Source organism: Parambassis ranga, chromosome 19 (genome assembly GCF_900634625.1).
Source record: "Parambassis ranga chromosome 19, fParRan2.1, whole genome shotgun sequence".
In the NCBI taxonomy this organism is placed as follows: domain Eukaryota; kingdom Metazoa; phylum Chordata; class Actinopteri; family Ambassidae; genus Parambassis; species Parambassis ranga.
The window spans coordinates 23,490,183-23,506,870 of NC_041039.1; the positions used below are offsets into that span (position 1 = coordinate 23,490,183).

General features: G+C 46.6%; 2 protein-coding genes and 1 long non-coding RNA gene across 3 annotated transcripts; all 3 read right to left on the reverse strand.

Moving 5' to 3' along the window:
- Window positions 1–922: 922 nt before the first annotated feature.
- Window positions 923–8,552, reverse strand: chst6 (carbohydrate sulfotransferase 6). Its single transcript, XM_028431592.1, has 3 exons — window positions 8,342–8,552; window positions 3,752–4,983; window positions 923–3,607 (listed from the first exon to the last, which is right to left on the reverse strand). The coding sequence occupies exons 2-3, from the start codon at window positions 4,938–4,940 to the stop codon at window positions 3,510–3,512; spliced, it is 1,287 nt and encodes a 428-aa protein (XP_028287393.1). The 5' UTR covers window positions 4,941–4,983; window positions 8,342–8,552; the 3' UTR covers window positions 923–3,509.
- On the reverse strand, window positions 928–8,471 carry LOC114452336 (uncharacterized). Its single transcript, XR_003672252.1, has 3 exons — window positions 8,458–8,471; window positions 7,761–7,766; window positions 928–3,242 (listed from the first exon to the last, which is right to left on the reverse strand). It is a non-coding gene; the product is annotated as an uncharacterized LOC114452336 (long non-coding RNA).
- A 3,247-nt stretch (window positions 8,553–11,799) lies between the features above and the next one.
- On the reverse strand, window positions 11,800–16,479 carry tmem231 (transmembrane protein 231). The gene is made up of 7 exons (XM_028430765.1): window positions 16,034–16,479; window positions 15,264–15,430; window positions 14,720–14,848; window positions 12,914–13,057; window positions 12,590–12,671; window positions 12,381–12,486; window positions 11,800–12,215 (listed from the first exon to the last, which is right to left on the reverse strand). Exons 1-7 carry the CDS (start codon window positions 16,170–16,172, stop codon window positions 12,053–12,055), a joined length of 930 nt encoding a protein of 309 aa, XP_028286566.1. The 5' UTR covers window positions 16,173–16,479; the 3' UTR covers window positions 11,800–12,052.
- Window positions 16,480–16,688: the final 209 nt, after the last annotated feature.

Below are 16,688 nucleotides of genomic sequence, written 5' to 3' on the forward strand. Positions count from 1 at the left end.
ATCTACAGGCAGGAAGCTGAACCTGCGGATCCTTCAGAGAGGACGCTGAGACACTGGTCTGTCCTCGTCCTCTGGTCATCACTGGAGAATCATGGGTGGGGCCCATGGTGTCCTGCACATGAAGGTGGACAGCATGGACACCACCCAGTACTGAATGTCACTTTTAGAACAGGCATGGTGGCTCACGGTGAACACGGCCTACTTCAGTGGAGGACTGCAGCTGTGAGCTGGTCTCTGCACCGACAGGAGAGGAGGACACCTGGAGGACGGACACAGCTACAGCACCATCACTGGTCTACCTGCTCCAACCACATCCTGGCTGTTAAACCTTTTAGTCTACAGAGCAGTGAGGGACTTGTGTTATGAAGCCAATCTCCACCTGTACAAGCAAACTTAACACAGCGCAGGTCACCCTCTAGTGGCCAAAGCATGGAACTACAACTGAATGAAAACACTCATTCCTTAAGTAAGACTGTGTGCCATTCATGTTTGCATTTAAACAGAGAGCAAGTTATCTGAATACTCACCAGGCTGAAGCCCTCTGCACTGCTGGTATTGAACACCAGGGGGCGCTGCAGTTAAAGGAATCAGATAAATGAAGCCGTTACATACTCAGGTTAAGTTTCTGTGACGGCCTTCAGTTGAAAAAAAATGCTCTGACACAGTGTGAAGTTTACATAAATATTTATTGCATCCATTAGTACCATGTAGTTAAGTTTACTCTTGCGGAACAAACAGAGCCGCGTGGTTACAAATCACAGCTACTACCTCAGATTGTTCACATTGTTCAGGGACTCGCTTTCATAAAACCAGCAGGGCAACTTCTTCCACAACATGGGATCCCTTTATATTTGGATATTAAATGTTTGCCTGTGTGAAAACACTGCATGCTGTATATGTAAAATAACCACAGCCACTAAGCTTTTACAAAAAAAAATCTACTTCATGTGGCAGAACTCCATGTTAGATCATCGAGTAACCGAAGAACCCAGACCAACATCAAAAACAGCTGCTTCCAGCCCAGACGTAATCACAACATAATTTAATTTCAAATTCTGCAAACGTCCTTCTTACTTGTTTAAAAGTTTGAAAGTTGTAGATGACAGAATATTTTTCAGAGCTGCTGACATTTTTAACATTTTTTTAGTTTTTAATTAAAAAACAAAAACATGAAATTTGACCCCAGGAATGATGATTTTAACCAGTTGTTGTCATAAACATTGTTTGAACTTATTGGAAATTATTTCCAGAGAGTAACTGGAACATGAAGCATTACTAGACAAACCTGCTGTCTGATTGGAGGCAGGAAAGCAGATTAAGTTTGCATTCAAACGTGTGTGTGAGTAAAGGAAAAGAAGCTGCATTCAACAAAGAGTTAAACAATAAAAAACTGACGGGCAGGTTTATCAGAGAGAGAGAAACTCACACTGCATCTATTTTCTAACACTGGAGGTATCCACTGCGGAGAATAACTGCAGGGACAACGTGCACACGCACACACAGAACACGGTGTACTCGCTCTGCTTCACACACCCTCATCTCCCACACACGCTGAACTGTAATCGATTCTCAGACTGCAGAGACAGCGAGGAGCCAGCGACACACACAGACCTCCTGTCTGCCCGTGTCTCTGAACACACCGAGCTTTTATCAGCCCTCTGCTTTTAGCTGTGTTTAGGTCTCCTCCACCTCCTCCTGAGAACAATACGCTGAGTTATGTAGCAGCTACGCTCGTCACCAGCTGGAGTGTAAGATTTCAACGCAGCTGGTGACGAGCAGAGCGACATGCAAACAAAACACTAAATCTGAGGAACAGAGAAATAATCAAGCAATGCAAAGGTCTTCAGACGGATCTCCTCACCTCACACATCGAACAAGACTCTGAATGTACAAAAGTACAACTTCTGATATTTTCATCTGAATGAAACACTTAAGTAGAGCTACTTTCAGCCTCGACATCTAAACCGATCACACGTGCAATGACTGATCAATACCTCGGCACAAAGCAGGATCACAACACTAACTACTAACAGTAGTGAACATCTCTGTAAGATGTAAATCAACATGATTTAATGTTCTACTCACTAAACACTTCAATTCTTAATCACTGAAAACACTCTTCATTCAGTGTAATCGATTTATAATCAATCAACAAATTAATTCTGTAAACGTTAAAAAAAAAGATACATCAGGAAGCAGATTTACACGCAGACACGATCCATCGCCATGGTGACGATACGCTGAACTGCAGCTGATGTGAAGGAGGGTTTTAAAAACCGAACTCATCTCCTGCTTTACTGCGTGTTTTGAGATTCAGGAGAACAAGTCGCACAAAACCTGCATGTTATCCTAAAAAAGTTTTACATGAATCACTCAGGACTCCTACACATGTCACATGCTAGCACTCCAGTTAGCATCGCAGCTAGCGGTGGAGCGGTTCGGTTTGTATCAGGGTTCAGAGGTCACGGTTTTCGGGTTGTGTACCGAACGGTTCAGATTTCTTTCCTGAACCGCCCCCATGCCTAACTGCAGGTGATGCACAGTATCAGACAGACAGCTGCAGAGCTCAGTGCGGAGCTCCAGCACCACAACAGAGTGTGACACGGTAACCCATGTGACAGGTCATTTTAGAAAACAGAACCATGACTATCTGTACTGTTAAAGGTCGGGTAGGAGATTTCATTCTGATGCACTTTTTGTTTGAAAGAAACATAACCACAAACATTTCAATCATCTAACAGGTCAGACTGTCTGCTTCCAGTCTGAAAGGATTCATGTGAAACTCTGCAGGGGTTCAACACGTTGCTGCTTTCAAGGATCCAACAGTGAGATGCAGCAATAAAAATAAACGTGTGTACAGCCTGGGCGGCTGACAACAGGCCGTGGGTCAGGGTTATTTTCAGTGTTGTCAGTCTTGTTTTTTCCTGAATCTCTACGATGGACGCAGACAGACTCCAGAATACTAGAAAATATGCAAATCCAAATCCAAGTTTGCATTTTTGAATATACTCATAGACAGACAGACGCTCAGTGCTGTTCTCAGCTATTAGCCTTGGTGCTGCTCAGAGTGTAAACCTGCTGCCTGATGCAGATCTGTCACATCAGCGGCCTCTCCTCCTCCTCCTCCTCCTCCTGTGGGAGCGGCCCCTTCAGGGACCACTGGCACGACGCCCGGCTTGAAACAATTTAGAACAAAAACGATTCCCTTCATACCTGAGCAGCAGCAGCAGCAGCAGCAGCAGCTCGGGCTCCTGGCTCAGACGGGCTGCACTAACTGAACACAACCTGTGCGACGCTGCTTAAATAAAGGAAGCATTATGTCTTTGTACCACCATTTTAATGACATCACACCTTCCTCTATTCCAGCTATGTTATTTACATGTAAGGTCACGCAAATCAGGCTGTGCTCTGACCCGGATGATACCAGGTTTGGATAAGTCGCACAATGCTGCCATGATACTGCTGAAAATGGATGCTGTGTGTTACAGAGCAGACTGCTGGTGTGTAGCTCAGACCTTCCCGAGATCATGAAGAGGTTTTCCTGGATCAGTCCTGCTGAGTCTTCCTGGTTTAGATGTGTGGGATGCGGCAGGCCGTCTCCGTGTCACTATGCAAATACAAAACATTCTGTTATGACCCCCCCCCGCGCTGTCGCTCCGATAACTGTGTGAGTTGTGTCAGTGCCGGTGCTCCCTCAGTGTGTATGAGTCCTCAACCCTGTGATAACGTCCTCCATTTTTTTAGCTCTCACCTGAATTCTGTGTTTTAGCCGGTAACCAGCTGAACTGATACGGCTCCTGCGGCACCAGCAGGTCTATGTCCAGCCTCCTCTGCTCCTTCTCACTGTTAACCGTCCTGTAGCCGAGCAGCGACATGGCGCCTTTGCACACGTCCTGGATGCGTTTGACCTTGTGGTGTGGCAGCATGGTGCGCCATGCCTGCGAGACATCGACGGCGTTCCGAGAGGTGATCTGGAAGGCCTCCGTCCTGGAGCCTTTGCCCTTTCCGTGAGTCACCCTGTAGATCCATTCCTGCAGCTGCGCTGTCATCTCCAAGTCAACAAACTCGTACATGGCGGAGATCTCCTCCAGCGGGTTTCGTGCCACGTCCTCGTAGCGCACCATTTTGTAGCGGCCCTTCAGAAATGGCGGAGGCTTCTGCACAGCACGCTCATTGATGCGCACGTGGCTGCGGCAGATCTCCTGCATGACCTGATACTGCACCTCCGCCGCCGGAACAGTTCTCTGCTCCAGGACGACGGCGTTATCCGCCACAAAGGAGTTGGCCGATTCCTCTCTAGACCGCACCACCGCCCGCGGGTCCCGGACCAAGTGGATGATGCGGAGATCCAAGCTCGGGTCCTGCAGAAGAGGATAAAGTGATTCCAGCTCAAAAAACCGCACCTCCTTTAGGACCACGTGGCTGTACGTGCGGCAGGCCTCCTCTGCCGCCTTCAGGCCGCGAGTGTCGCACTTCTTCTGGCACAAAGTCTGGTTGCTGAACTGGTTGCGTGGCGTGAGAGGACAGGCCGGCGGTGAGCAAAGGGCTCGACTGTGACTCCACATGAACAAGGTGGAGACGTTGTGGTTTTCCGGCAGGTAGGCCTCCATCACAGAGAGGTCGCACTGGAAGACGCTGCGCGTTAAATCCCTCACCGCCATCCGAAGCGCACGCGCACCAGGCTTCTGCATTTTAGTCCACAGGTGCCAAGCGGGCTCCATGAGATAGAAGACGGACGGGTGCTGACTGAACACCTGACCCAAGAAGGAAGAGCCCGACCGCCACGAAGACAGCAGCAGGATGTGAACTTTGCCGTTAGAAGGGGCGGTGCCGCAGGGGCGGAGCTGCAGGTACCAGATGCAGAACAGCACCACTGCTGCCCCCTGCAGGATCACAAGGAAAATCATGGCGCTGAGGTTCACTCTGCAGCGGGGCATCATGGCGGCAGGTCAGCCTCGGAATGTGTGGAGCTGCGTCTCTCCTCTGAAGACAGAAATATGGAGATGTTAGAACAAACATAGATTATGGTTCAAACTTCTTTCCTGTGTGATTTCTGACATTTTAAGGAAGTCACAAATCTGTTTTTCGTATGACAGTAACCACCAGATCGAACCACCAACCTTCCGGTTATTGGACAACCCTGCTATACCACCGCGCCACTGCTGCCCCAACAGACCAGATGAGTTTAAAGGAGGAAGGAGGACGAGGGACACTTGTGACGAAGCATCCAAGAGCTTATTTTTAAGTTCTGTTTCCTGTCTGTAAAACATAAACTCGACCTCTGATCTCCTGCTGCTGTTTGATGTAGTTTAATGCTGTTTACTACAGTCAACCAACAACTAAACCCAGGAAAATGTAGAAATAGAATGACTCTTAAAAGCCAAAGTGCTGACGAGTAAGGTTGCTTAAATCTCAACAGTTTATGATGTGAGAATAAAAGCTGATGAAGCTGTCACGTAGCTTGAGGGAGATCATAAAGTCCTGAGCTGAAGCTGTGGTGGTGGCTCATGGTCTTTCCGACAACAGGTCAAGCCATGCCACAGGCTGTAAACAGACCGGACAGACTCATGACTTCACTCAGGGAAATCCGCTAAGGACTGAATTCTACTTTGCCCACATGCCGGTGTTTGTTTCCAATGAACACACATGGTCGTACTGCATTCACAATAAGAGCATCAGACGTTCAGAAAGACGTTGGTTAAATGCGTCCAGGGGGACACTCGGGTCCCTGCTGACTGAAGCGATGCGCGGCAGCGTGAAATAATGTTCGGAGCTTATTAAACAAGCCTCAACATGACCTGCTCGCCATCGGACCCTCAGGATCTCAAAGTAATAAAAGCAACAGCTGACTGCATGACAGATCCTTCACCCTCTCTCCCTCCACCCCCCCCCCCCGCGCCCACCACACTGTCCACTTTCTATGCATTTCTTTTCACAGAAAGCCTTATAGCAGAGAACCAGGCTTATTTTTAGCAGCAAACCCGCATCTAACGTGTACCTGTGCTTCCCAGAACGCTTAAAACATCCCTGTATGACTGTGCATACAGGTCCGACTAGATAAACTAGATCCATGTTGTAGGACTTTTTCCTGATTACCTCAACTCCAAACAGACCGCTGCACAGAACTGACGTAAATCTAAGCTGACAGCTGACACCTGAGCTCAATGGGGGGGGGGGGGGGGGGGGGGTACATGTGAAAAACCTGCAGTTCCTCCAGTGGCCACTTGAGGCTGGCTCCAAAAAAATGAGTCAATCTCCACCGATCTATGCAACTCATAGGAAAAAAGGGAACCAACACAGCTTTATACCGGGCTGTAAAACATGTCAGGCTGTGGGAGCCAGCAGTGAGAGGCTGCAGGGTTTGACGCTTCCACATGGGCCACGTGTGCGCTGGTCCAGGAGGCTGCCACTTTCCCACTTATTGCTGCTGTCTCCACTTCACAGACTACGTTTTCCACCTCAGAAACAAGAGAGAGACCTCACCCATTAAATATTGACTTGGACACAGCGAGGAGGATGTGGAGTTTCCAAACAAGGATGCCAAATCCTCGTCCTTCCTTCAGAGAGCAGGTGTGTATGTATCCATGACCAGGCAGGGCTGAGTGTAGAGCTTATGTGGGATAATGTTGCACCATTAATAACGTTATGTTCAGTGAAACACAACAGCCGCTCCTCACTCCTAGATCCACTGTTGACATAGTTTTATTGTGTCTGTCACCGGGGCAGGTTATAAATTTCATTTTATATCTGGCTCCAGGGTATTAAATTACCAGGATCTATAAACTGCAGAAAATCGTTCTCAGCACTTAACACGCCTAAAGATCAACTGAAATCAAGACTGAACAAACCACGAGGCAGCACCCTGGCCAGAGGTAAGCCCACATGTGGCCGATTACTTACAGGTTTGAGTGTGCACGTGGACCTTTTGTCTGCTGCTGCAGGACGTCAGCGGAGTGATCACTGATCCTTTTATTATTCCTGCACTTCACTTCGTACACCTGCATGTGGCGCCGTCCCAGCTGGAGGCTTTTATCCCCGGTCCAGCACTTGTTGTTCTGTCTGCGCTGCTTGTTGTGCTTGCAGGACATGAGCTGGTGTCGTACAGCTGCACAGGACGCTGTGTTCAGAGGAAAAATAAACCCCGAGCCCGGCTGTCCCCCTCAACGCCAACACGACCTCACACTGTCAACAACTTTTCCTCTGCACATATTTCAGCTTATCAGAAGCATTTCTGTCTAATTATACTTAAACCCCTATAATACTGAAGGGTCTGATCACCTGTAGTTTCTTACACACCTGCCTGCTCAGTGTATTTGGGTTAAGGTGGACTCAGGTGCTGCCAACGTGGAGGCAGTCGGAGCCTCAAAAACAGCTGTACAGTAAACCTGTGGGTGAAATCACAGGCGCTTCCTCCATCCTTTATTTACAGTCTTTTTAAAACTCCCATATTAAATGCTAAGTTCACTTTTGGACACTTGAGGAAATGAAATTTCTTAATTTCTGTGCCCTGGAGGACAAAGATTTAAAGTGATACTTATATTGGTAATCTATACCAAGAATTAACCCAGTGTTGGATTGCAGAAAAACATCCTGAGGCACAAGAACTCGCTCTAAAGATATGGATCATACAGGCTCATGTTACCACCATCACTCCGTCCTCCTCCTTACCGAGCTTCATTATAAGTCAATGAGCCTCATACTGAGACACACCTGAACTGCTCTGGATTCACCCCACTTCTCTCCTTACACATGCCAACGACCAGCAGCTTCAGTAACATCAGGGTCATTGTTGAAACACAAGAAAGTAGCTCTGTGTAACTACAAGATGTGCTGTAGGCTGTGTGTGTGTGGGAGGGTTGGCTCACACCAGGCGGTGAGGGGTTAAACAAAGACAAAGGTGTGATAAATAAGTTTCTAAATGATGCTTCTGCGATGAAACATGTTGTAAAAGTGTCCCTTCAGCACCACACACCCCTCAGCCTGACAGCCATGATGCTACAACCACAAACACAGGTTACCCTCAGTGGTCTGAGGGTGGTCAGCCCGCTGCTAGCTGCTCAGACCCGGGATAACTCTGCTGGGACTGTCGGGGTGCTCTGGAGCCCCCGTGTCCACCTGCAGGTCAGACACTGTGCTCACTAAATGTCTCGTTGTGAAGTTTGAAGTGTGGTTTCAGAGTTGGGCGACTTTCTGAGGGTTGGTTTGATTGTTTTTTTTTTTTTAAGGCAGAATGATGCGAAGTGTGGCTCGCAGCTCTGAACCCACCGAAAACAGCTCCAATCACCGGAAAACACCGAGGAGAGGCGAAGCAGAGGGACGTGAGCATGAATGTCCGACCTACCTTCGGCTGTACTTGGCGGTGGTTGTGCTGTTGGTTGTGTTGTGGACCTGGTGAGCGGTGCTGTCTGTGTCTTCAGTCCGCGGTGCTCCGCTATCCTCCCGGCTGCGCTCAGCCACCAGCCGCTCGGACGACTTTACGACAACTGTCCGGCCGGGTCGAATTTAAGACGTGGCCAGAGGCTCCGCTCTGCTGGGTTGAGTGGCAGCGAGCTGGGCGGGGGGTGGTGGTCATTGATAGGAGGGTGGGTGCAGAGGAGCAGGCGGGCCCTGCGACCGATAACTGGAGGAGGTGGAGGAGGAGGTGGAGGAGGACGCATGGCGCGGTGCAGCGGACCGAGATAAGCGCTGCAGGGCTGCAGAGTCATGGCAGCCGGTAACAGTCAAACCAAGAACAGCTCTAAAACAAAAGTTCAACTTTAACACAATAATTTATAAAATTAAAGATTATTTTATTACCTTTAATCACATGCAAATGTTTAGCTAGCTAGCTAACGTCACTTGCTAACGAGCTGAAATAGATTACGATCACTTAATTAGTTGCTCATTTTGCTAACATTGTATTGATGAGAACAACTTTACTTTTCCTCACACACACACACACACACACACACACACTAAACTGGTTATATGTGTGTGTGTGTGTGTGTGTGTGAGAGAGAGCTAAAGTTAGCAACTTTTAGCATTTGTGAATAAGCCAGGAAGTATGACACCCTGTTAGCTCTTGCTAACAAACTATTTTAAGATATCGTTTCCTACCTGAATACAAATGTACAAAAGTGTATGTGTTACAAAAATAACTAGAAAATCAAAATGGAGTCTCGATTTAACACAAATAGTCCTGTTGTTGTGAAGGATGTGTGAGCTTGCCGTTGTTAAGAAGCTGCTGTTTATGCTGGAGAGTGGAGTGAGACCGATGAGGAGCTTCATCTGCAGAAGAATAAAGACACGTTGGGAAAAAAGAAAGGATGCACCTGGTTCCTGTTGTAGCCAGACTCATATCCTGTGTCCTGCTGCAGAGCTTTTGGTAAAATGCAGAAGCAGAAGATACAGAACTGGGTCAGGCTGCTAAGTCGGAAAGATGTGAGGCTGTTTCTGAAGCCGCTCATGATCAGTATTCAGACTTTAAATGTGCATTTTAGTAAAAACAAAATAAAACTGGATTGAAATGAACATGCTAACCATGCTAGCCTGTTACCTTGATGCTGCACCACTTTGGACAAATGCATGGTTTAAACAGGGATGGATCACTTAATGGGTCTATAGGGTCAAGAGTTCAGGGTCTGGACCCAAGGGCCCTGGGTTTAAAGAGTGAGTCCAACCAGAGAGAAGAAGTATCAGAGGTATCAGTGTTGGTGTTTTTGAATTGAAATCATCCAACAACCAACCCACATGACTGACATTAGCATGCTAACTGTGGACTGTACACCTGTCTGTCTCTCTGGTTGGTCCATCCAAAGAAAGAAAGACAGGTGTACAGTCCACAGTTAGCATGCTAATGTCAGTCATGTGGGTTGGTTGTTGGATGATTTCAATTCAAAAACACCAACACTGATACCTCTGATACTTCTTCTCTCTGGTTGGTTCATCTTGGTTGAAATCATCCAACAACCAACCCACATGACTGACATTAGCATGCTAACTGTACACCTGTCTGTCTTTCTTTGGATGGACCAACCAGAGAGACAGACAGGTGTACAGAAAGACAGACAGGTGTACAGTCCACAGTTAGCATGCTAATGTCAGTCATGTGGGTTGGTTGTTGGATGATTTCAACCAAGATGAACCAACCAGAGAGAAGAAGTATCAGAGGTATCAGTGTTGGTGTTTTTGAATTGAAATCATCCAACAACCAACCCACATGACTGACATTAGCATGCTAACTGTGGACTGTACACCTGTCTGTCTTTCTTTGGATGACCCCCCCCCCCCCCCCGTGCACGCTGGCTGTTCCAACAAACAAACAAGAAGCTCAACAAAGAAGAAAACCTTCACAAAACCAGTGGTGCTGTTGTGATCAGTATATTCCCAATAACATGTAATAAATACCTCTTGATGGGACACTGTGTCTGGCTGTGATTGTGTATAGATATCATCCAAAAACCAACCTGTCTGATGATCTGCTGGATTAGCAGGTGGAAGCGACAGGTCCTGAAAACAACAAGGAGTCAGTTTCATGTGAGAAATAAAAAGTTTTCATGTCTCAGGGCGGCGTGCGCTTCCAGAGGACATCCTTATCTCTGGTGTCCTTCACATGTGAAGGTCCACAGAGATATCAGAGCAACAGAAGATGACACAGCAGAACTGTGTCTGAGAAATATGGAGGTTTTACTTCAGGCACAACAAAAAAGAGCCGTTAGTAGATAATTCTACACAATCTAGCATTAAACAAATGATAACGTTTGGACTGCCATGATGTCTCTGTCTCCTCAAACATTTTGGTCGGTTACTGTTAGATAAGTACGTCTACATCGTACACAGTGTGCTGCTGTGGGAGATCATGTTGTGTTTCATGTGTGTGTGTATAACACACTATAGCTGAGCTAACAGGGTGCGACTCTTACCCAACAACATCTGGCAGACTGAATGGATTATGTGAGCTAAGACAGAGGTCCTGGTCCAGAATCTCTCACACACACACACACACAAACATCTCCTGGGAGTCAGAGGAAGGAAGAGGGGGGAAAATAAAAACCATGACTCCGTACTGCAGGCTGTCCTCTGACAAACACAGCTCTTTCATGAAGCAACAAGGACTAAAGAAAGCAGATTTTAAAGCGGGTGTGTGTCCAGACCTCGGTCCTCCAGTATAAGCATGAAAAGTTTTAACAGTAACTGGGACGGTCATCATTGATCACCGATCAGTGTCCTTCTTTCTAAACATCGTGCTGCTGTTCTGTTTTGATTCCACCACTAACTTCAGAAAGCTTCACACACCTGATTGTGAACGGTTTGTTTTCTGCAGAGGCTTCGTCTGATTAGTCCTGAGGTGACTCAGATCATCTCCGCTGTTTACTTCAGGTCCTTGCAGAGCTGACCCTCAGTTCTAACCTCGTCCTCCACAACATAGCATGATGCTACCACCAGCATGCTAGAAAACTGGAGCCACAGTAACAGTCTCAACACTAAAAGCATTCTATATCATCTGTTAAATGTCAAAATAAATATCCCAAACACAGTGAACAGAATCAAACAATGAACCTATAACATTATTTATTATGATGTTATGAAAATGTTTCTATATAAAACTGTCTATACATTTGAGTTTCTAGAAAACAGCATTAAAAGAAAAAAGAAACGGTTCAAACACAAAGTTTGTTTCTTCAAAACTGTGAATATAAAAAGTCATGAGCTCAAACAAAGACAATCTGAAAAAAAAAACAATCTGAAAAAGAAGAACATTCAGTTTAGTTCTGAGAAATAACATCATATTCAGGTTGCTGGAGCAACAGCAGGAGGAGTTATTCTCTCACAGCAGGACGCCCACAGCGGCCAAAAGGACACTACCCAGAACTGACTGTCTGAAAAACCTTCAGCAACCAGGAAGCGTTCTGAATGAACTGCTGCTGTTAGTGCTGGTGTTGTGCAGTGTGGTGGGTGGAGGTGGTGTCAGATCGTCTCTCTGTCTGAGCCCATCAGGACTGAGAGTTTTAGTCCTCATGTCTGGATGTGTTAACAGAAGTCAGTGCCTGGAGGTCAGAGCTCCACCTCTGCATCAGGACAGGTGGGGTTTTCCCAAAGGTATGGGTACTGTTGTTAGAACCTGGTTCTGGAAAACAAATCTCTGGATGCGTTCAAAGACCCAGAGGAAGACGAGGAGGATGCTGACGTACTGAATCCACGCAAACTTGATGGTTTCCCAGAAGCCTGGGCGATAGGTGGAGGAAAGGGTCAAGGCAGAAAACATCAAACACACTGACGTCATGGTGACATCATTTTTAAAAAAGTATGGTATGAAGACAATATTTCTCTATGCTGACTACACAAGCTGACACCCTCCAGGGATCTGCTCACATCAGTCTCCTGGTCTGGTTAAAGGATATCTGATGACCTCCACAGGATAACGGATTTCAGCGTTCAGCTCAAAGGGAGAAGCGGCAGCTCGCCCCACGGTCCAGACCGGCATGGGACAGGACAGCACTGTGGTCACTGTGGCGGGAAGAAGACAGACGTCACATTTCACCGTGTCCACACCAAACAAACAAACAAACAAACAAACAAACCAACCACACAGGAGGCTGTATGCACTCACAGTTTCTGCTCTGGTAGCTCCTGATGATGCTGTCCAGGTCATAAGAGCTCGCAAAGGGGCTGGAGCCGTCGATCACTGACACCTTGGGATGAAAGCACAACAATGAATGAGGCTCCGCCCCTGCGGTGCAGCATGCACAGTGTGTTCAGTGTGTTCAGTATATCAGAAGGTGTTGCTGCTCTTCACACCATGTGACCCCTGAGGCTTTGTGGTTTTTTTAATGATGTATAATTTGAAACCTTCAGTTACTGCGTGTCCTGTCCGCTGGTGACAGTCATAAACACTTGGTCTGCCCTGAAACACTTCAGCCACGTGTGCTCTTACGTTGTATATGTCGTAGAGTCCTCGGTGAGGCAGCGGCGTCCTCTGCTGTAGCCTCAGGTCTCCGCTGACCGACAGCTTGGCTCCAGGGACAGAAGAAGAGTGCTGCACGTACGCCAGGCTTTGCATGGCCACTGTGGACATCCGCTGGAAAGACAAACACAGGAGTGGAGAGTGACGGGGGTGGCTTCCTGATGTCGGCAATAACTTCTGTTTTGTCCACATTTAGAAGAATCTGCTGCCCTGGTTCTCAGAATGACAATGACACGCAGGTCTACAGGGAAGAGGTGGAAGGACTGGAGCGGCAGGACAGCACTGGGTCTGTTAGTTTTATTTTAGGTGCGTTTAATGTTTGCTGGAGTGTGTCACCACCTGAAATTGACCTGAATGAGGAAGTAGATTTAAAACGTTTGTTCAGAGAGGTTCAGAGAAGAGTTTCTTCCTGTTCAAATTTTCAAAGTGAAAGAGTCTGTGTGTGTTAGGATGTGCTCAAAAGGTCTAAGACAAATGTGATCTAACAAGGCAATGTGTTACTCATTAAGAAAGGACAACAGGAAACAGGAAAGAAAGGAGGAAGAGGAGCAAATTCTTGTGTCAGAACAGAACAGGTCCTTATACAAGATAAACGTGTTGTTCCAATAAGTCCTTACAAACAAACAGACACTGCACTGGGAGTCTGGTCCTTCAGGTGGACCAGTTTCTGTCTCAGTGTCGTCCTGGGTTTAAACTGGACTGGGATGTCATGGTTGTTGAGAGTTTCTCTGATACTCTGTTTTACGACTGTACATGAAGCATACAAGCAGGTTTCGTAGCAAACTGCATCACTACACCAGCCAACACTGCTGCAGCCATACAGGGCGCTGCCATGTTGTTAGGCACAGTTGCTAGGCAACTATAAAGGAGGTGGTCTGTGAAGGAGCAGCACCTTTTTCATGCTGAACAAAGACCAGGTCGGTTAAGTGTCGCCATGGTGATATAACCAGGCTAACAGAGAGGCATTGTCATGACCCTGCAGACTCACTGAGGTTAATATATCAGCTGACAGTGAGACGTTATAAACAGAATTCCGGCTGATACAATGAGCATAAGCACGACGGGCAGGCTGTGATAAAGATGTTTGATTCTGAAGAAATAGATAGACTTCAGTTTTTACCTCTGGCTCTATAAAGCTGTTAACTGTGATAAATCAGGTTTGATTAAAGTTTAAATTATTTTAATAAATGAATAGCACCATTGAAAGAGTAAAAGATGTGCGTTTATGCCTTGAAACTCTGGATTAACTGGGACAGACTTAAAACCACCATTCAGAACCCCCCTGGTGATGTCACAGACAGGAGTGCACTTCATTATTGACAGAAACTGATAAGAAAATGAGATAATCTGTTTATTGTGGAGCTGAAAGTTGTTTTTCTGGAGGTGATGATGGCAGTAGCTGAGGAGGGAGCCATCTTCCTCATTATCTCTGTGCATGTTTAATAGTGTCTGGGAGGTACACTATTATAGATTTCTGTATGATGTAAGAGTTTATCTTTATGGTCTTTATCGTTTAGCGTGTGCCTACACAAGCCTCATGGTAACAGGAAATAACAGCCAGTGATTGATCTGATACTAAAGAACTGATTAATTAACCAACTCTCAAAACAGAGACTTGGTTAGTTTCAGTAATAGATTTTTTTTGATATTTACTTACAGTCAGCTAAGACATGTGAGCACATCTTTGTGCATGTGTGTCCAGTGTGTGTCCTTTGTGTGTGTGTCCTGTATGTGCGTGCATGCATGCGTGTGTGTGTGTGTGTGTGGGATACCTACAAAGAGCTGGTAGCTGAACGTGAGCAGCAGCTGAACACTGAACACCTGCTCTTCAGGTTTCAGAGGAAGCTGCAGCTGGAGGACCAGCATGTCCAGCTTCCCGTCCTGGTTCTGGTCCTCTTCTCTCACCTGTGGAGTCACAGGAACACAAACATGACACGTCACCACATCTTCATCTTTGATTTCTGCATTCTCGTGTTTATGTTTTTATTATGCAACAACATACTCACACACACACCCATGGAGCCTCACAAAGGAAGCAGGTTCCAGGAACAATGATTCGTTAATCTCCCCTATAAAGACTAACTGGAACTCTGCAGCATGGTTGACTAATGAATCAATAAGCTGAGAGGCAGAAGTGAAACTGACACATTTAACACCAGCCAAAGGGCTGAACATGAATTACTGAGATGGATCACTGGAGAAAGGTCGGCTACAGAGCTGTTGCAGTTCTACACACCAAACACACCAAGCTGGAGCTCCTGGGACGTTCCCCAGATACCGTTTTGTTTTCATGTGAGTGAAGCAGTGGATATGTTCTTACAGAGACCGCAGGGATCCGCAGTTTGGGGCCGAGCATGTTGTTCAGGTGGGGGAAGGTGCTCCAGGCCACGAAGTCTCCCTGAGTGCTGGTTGCAGCGACCAGCAAAGTCTGGTACTGGAACCTCACGACTGGCTGCTCCTCATACGTGCTTCTTTTGATCCAAAAACCTACAAGAACAACACATTTTAACACTTTAACACACTAATAATGCATTGTTTTTGTAGGAACCAATCAGGACACTCCAGGACACTGCATGGGCTCAACAGACTCTCACACCTGACATGTTTCAGAATTAGGTCTGATGAAAATAAATCATATATCATGCAGTGGATTTAAGTTTTCTCTAAATGCTTTTGTTGTTATTGCCATTGTGGACGATGCCGGTCATCCTCTGCACACTGTCATCAGAGCTCAGAGAAGCCTGAACAGTCACAGGCTGCTCCTCCCCAAGAGCAGGACCCACAGACTCAGAGACTTCTTTGTCCCCCGATCCACCAAACTCTACAACTCTGCTTTTGGCAGGAGGGGGAGGATAAAGGAGAAGGAGGGAGGAGTACAGCCCGCCTGATACAACACACATGCAATAATCCATCTGTACCATCTATGCTGGGGTGCAATGTTTGAACACAATTCCTCTTATCTTTTATTATATAATATTTTATACTAGCATCTCTTAGTGCTAATCTTGCTCTGACTGTCGGTGTTGTATTGCTGCTGGTACCCGAATTTCCCTGAGGAACCTTCCCAGCTGAATGTCAGCGGTACTGTACCTTGGCTCCTGTACGCGACCAGCAGCGGTGGGATGTAGGTCAGGCACAGAACAGCAGCCAGGAACAGGGTGGCTCTAGTGCACACGCTGGTTTTGTACCGAATTAAAGCCGGGTGAGAGTACACTTCATAGAATGCCATGGGTAGAGATATGAACAGCGGCTAGCTTGCTAACTAGCACAAACGCTAACGCGAGTAAATGTTCACGAACAAGAAAATGCTAAACACACGCAGTGTAACGCCCGTTCAGGTGCATGAATCGATTCTCTTCTGACATGGATTCGTCTCCGAGACAGTATTCCCCCCTAAATAAAGCATATTAATTTACTACACTTCTTCTTAGCTAACTGTGCGCGCCGCCATGTTTCGGCTTCTCCTGGTTACCATGGCTGCCGGTGCTAGCATCCGTGCTGCCTTCAAAGCGGTCAGAACAGAGACACTTGTCAGGGTTTGTGCGTACGAAAGATCTAAAATCGGCAGATTATTGATAAGATGATTGTGTGTGATGTTGTGTTACTCATTCAGGATTTTCTGTGATATTTCTTTGTAGACGTTTGTGTCTGTGAAATTGTTTGTTTCTCTTACAGGTTGAAGGATTTCTGGCGCTTTTTATGTGAGTGCAGCCATCTCGGGTGATCAGGTTGTATTGATTTGTGA

Excerpts from the sequence above, each read along its gene's own strand:
- chst6 (XM_028431592.1), bottom strand. The coding sequence starts at position 4,940 with ATGATGCCCCGCTGCAGAGTGAACCTCAGCGCCATGATTTTCCTTGTG. Across the intron at positions 3,608-3,751 it reads GGCTAAAACACAGAATTCAG|TGACACGGAGACGGCCTGCC; the intron begins GTGAGAGCTAAA and ends GTATTTGCATAG.
- tmem231 (XM_028430765.1), bottom strand. The coding sequence starts at position 16,172 with ATGGCATTCTATGAAGTGTACTCTCACCCGGCTTTAATTCGGTACAAA. Across the intron at positions 12,487-12,589 it reads GAGCTACCAGAGCAGAAACT|TGACCACAGTGCTGTCCTGT; the intron begins GTGAGTGCATAC and ends TTCCCGCCACAG. Across the intron at positions 12,216-12,380 it reads TATCCTGTGGAGGTCATCAG|CTATCGCCCAGGCTTCTGGG; the intron begins ATATCCTTTAAC and ends CCTTTCCTCCAC.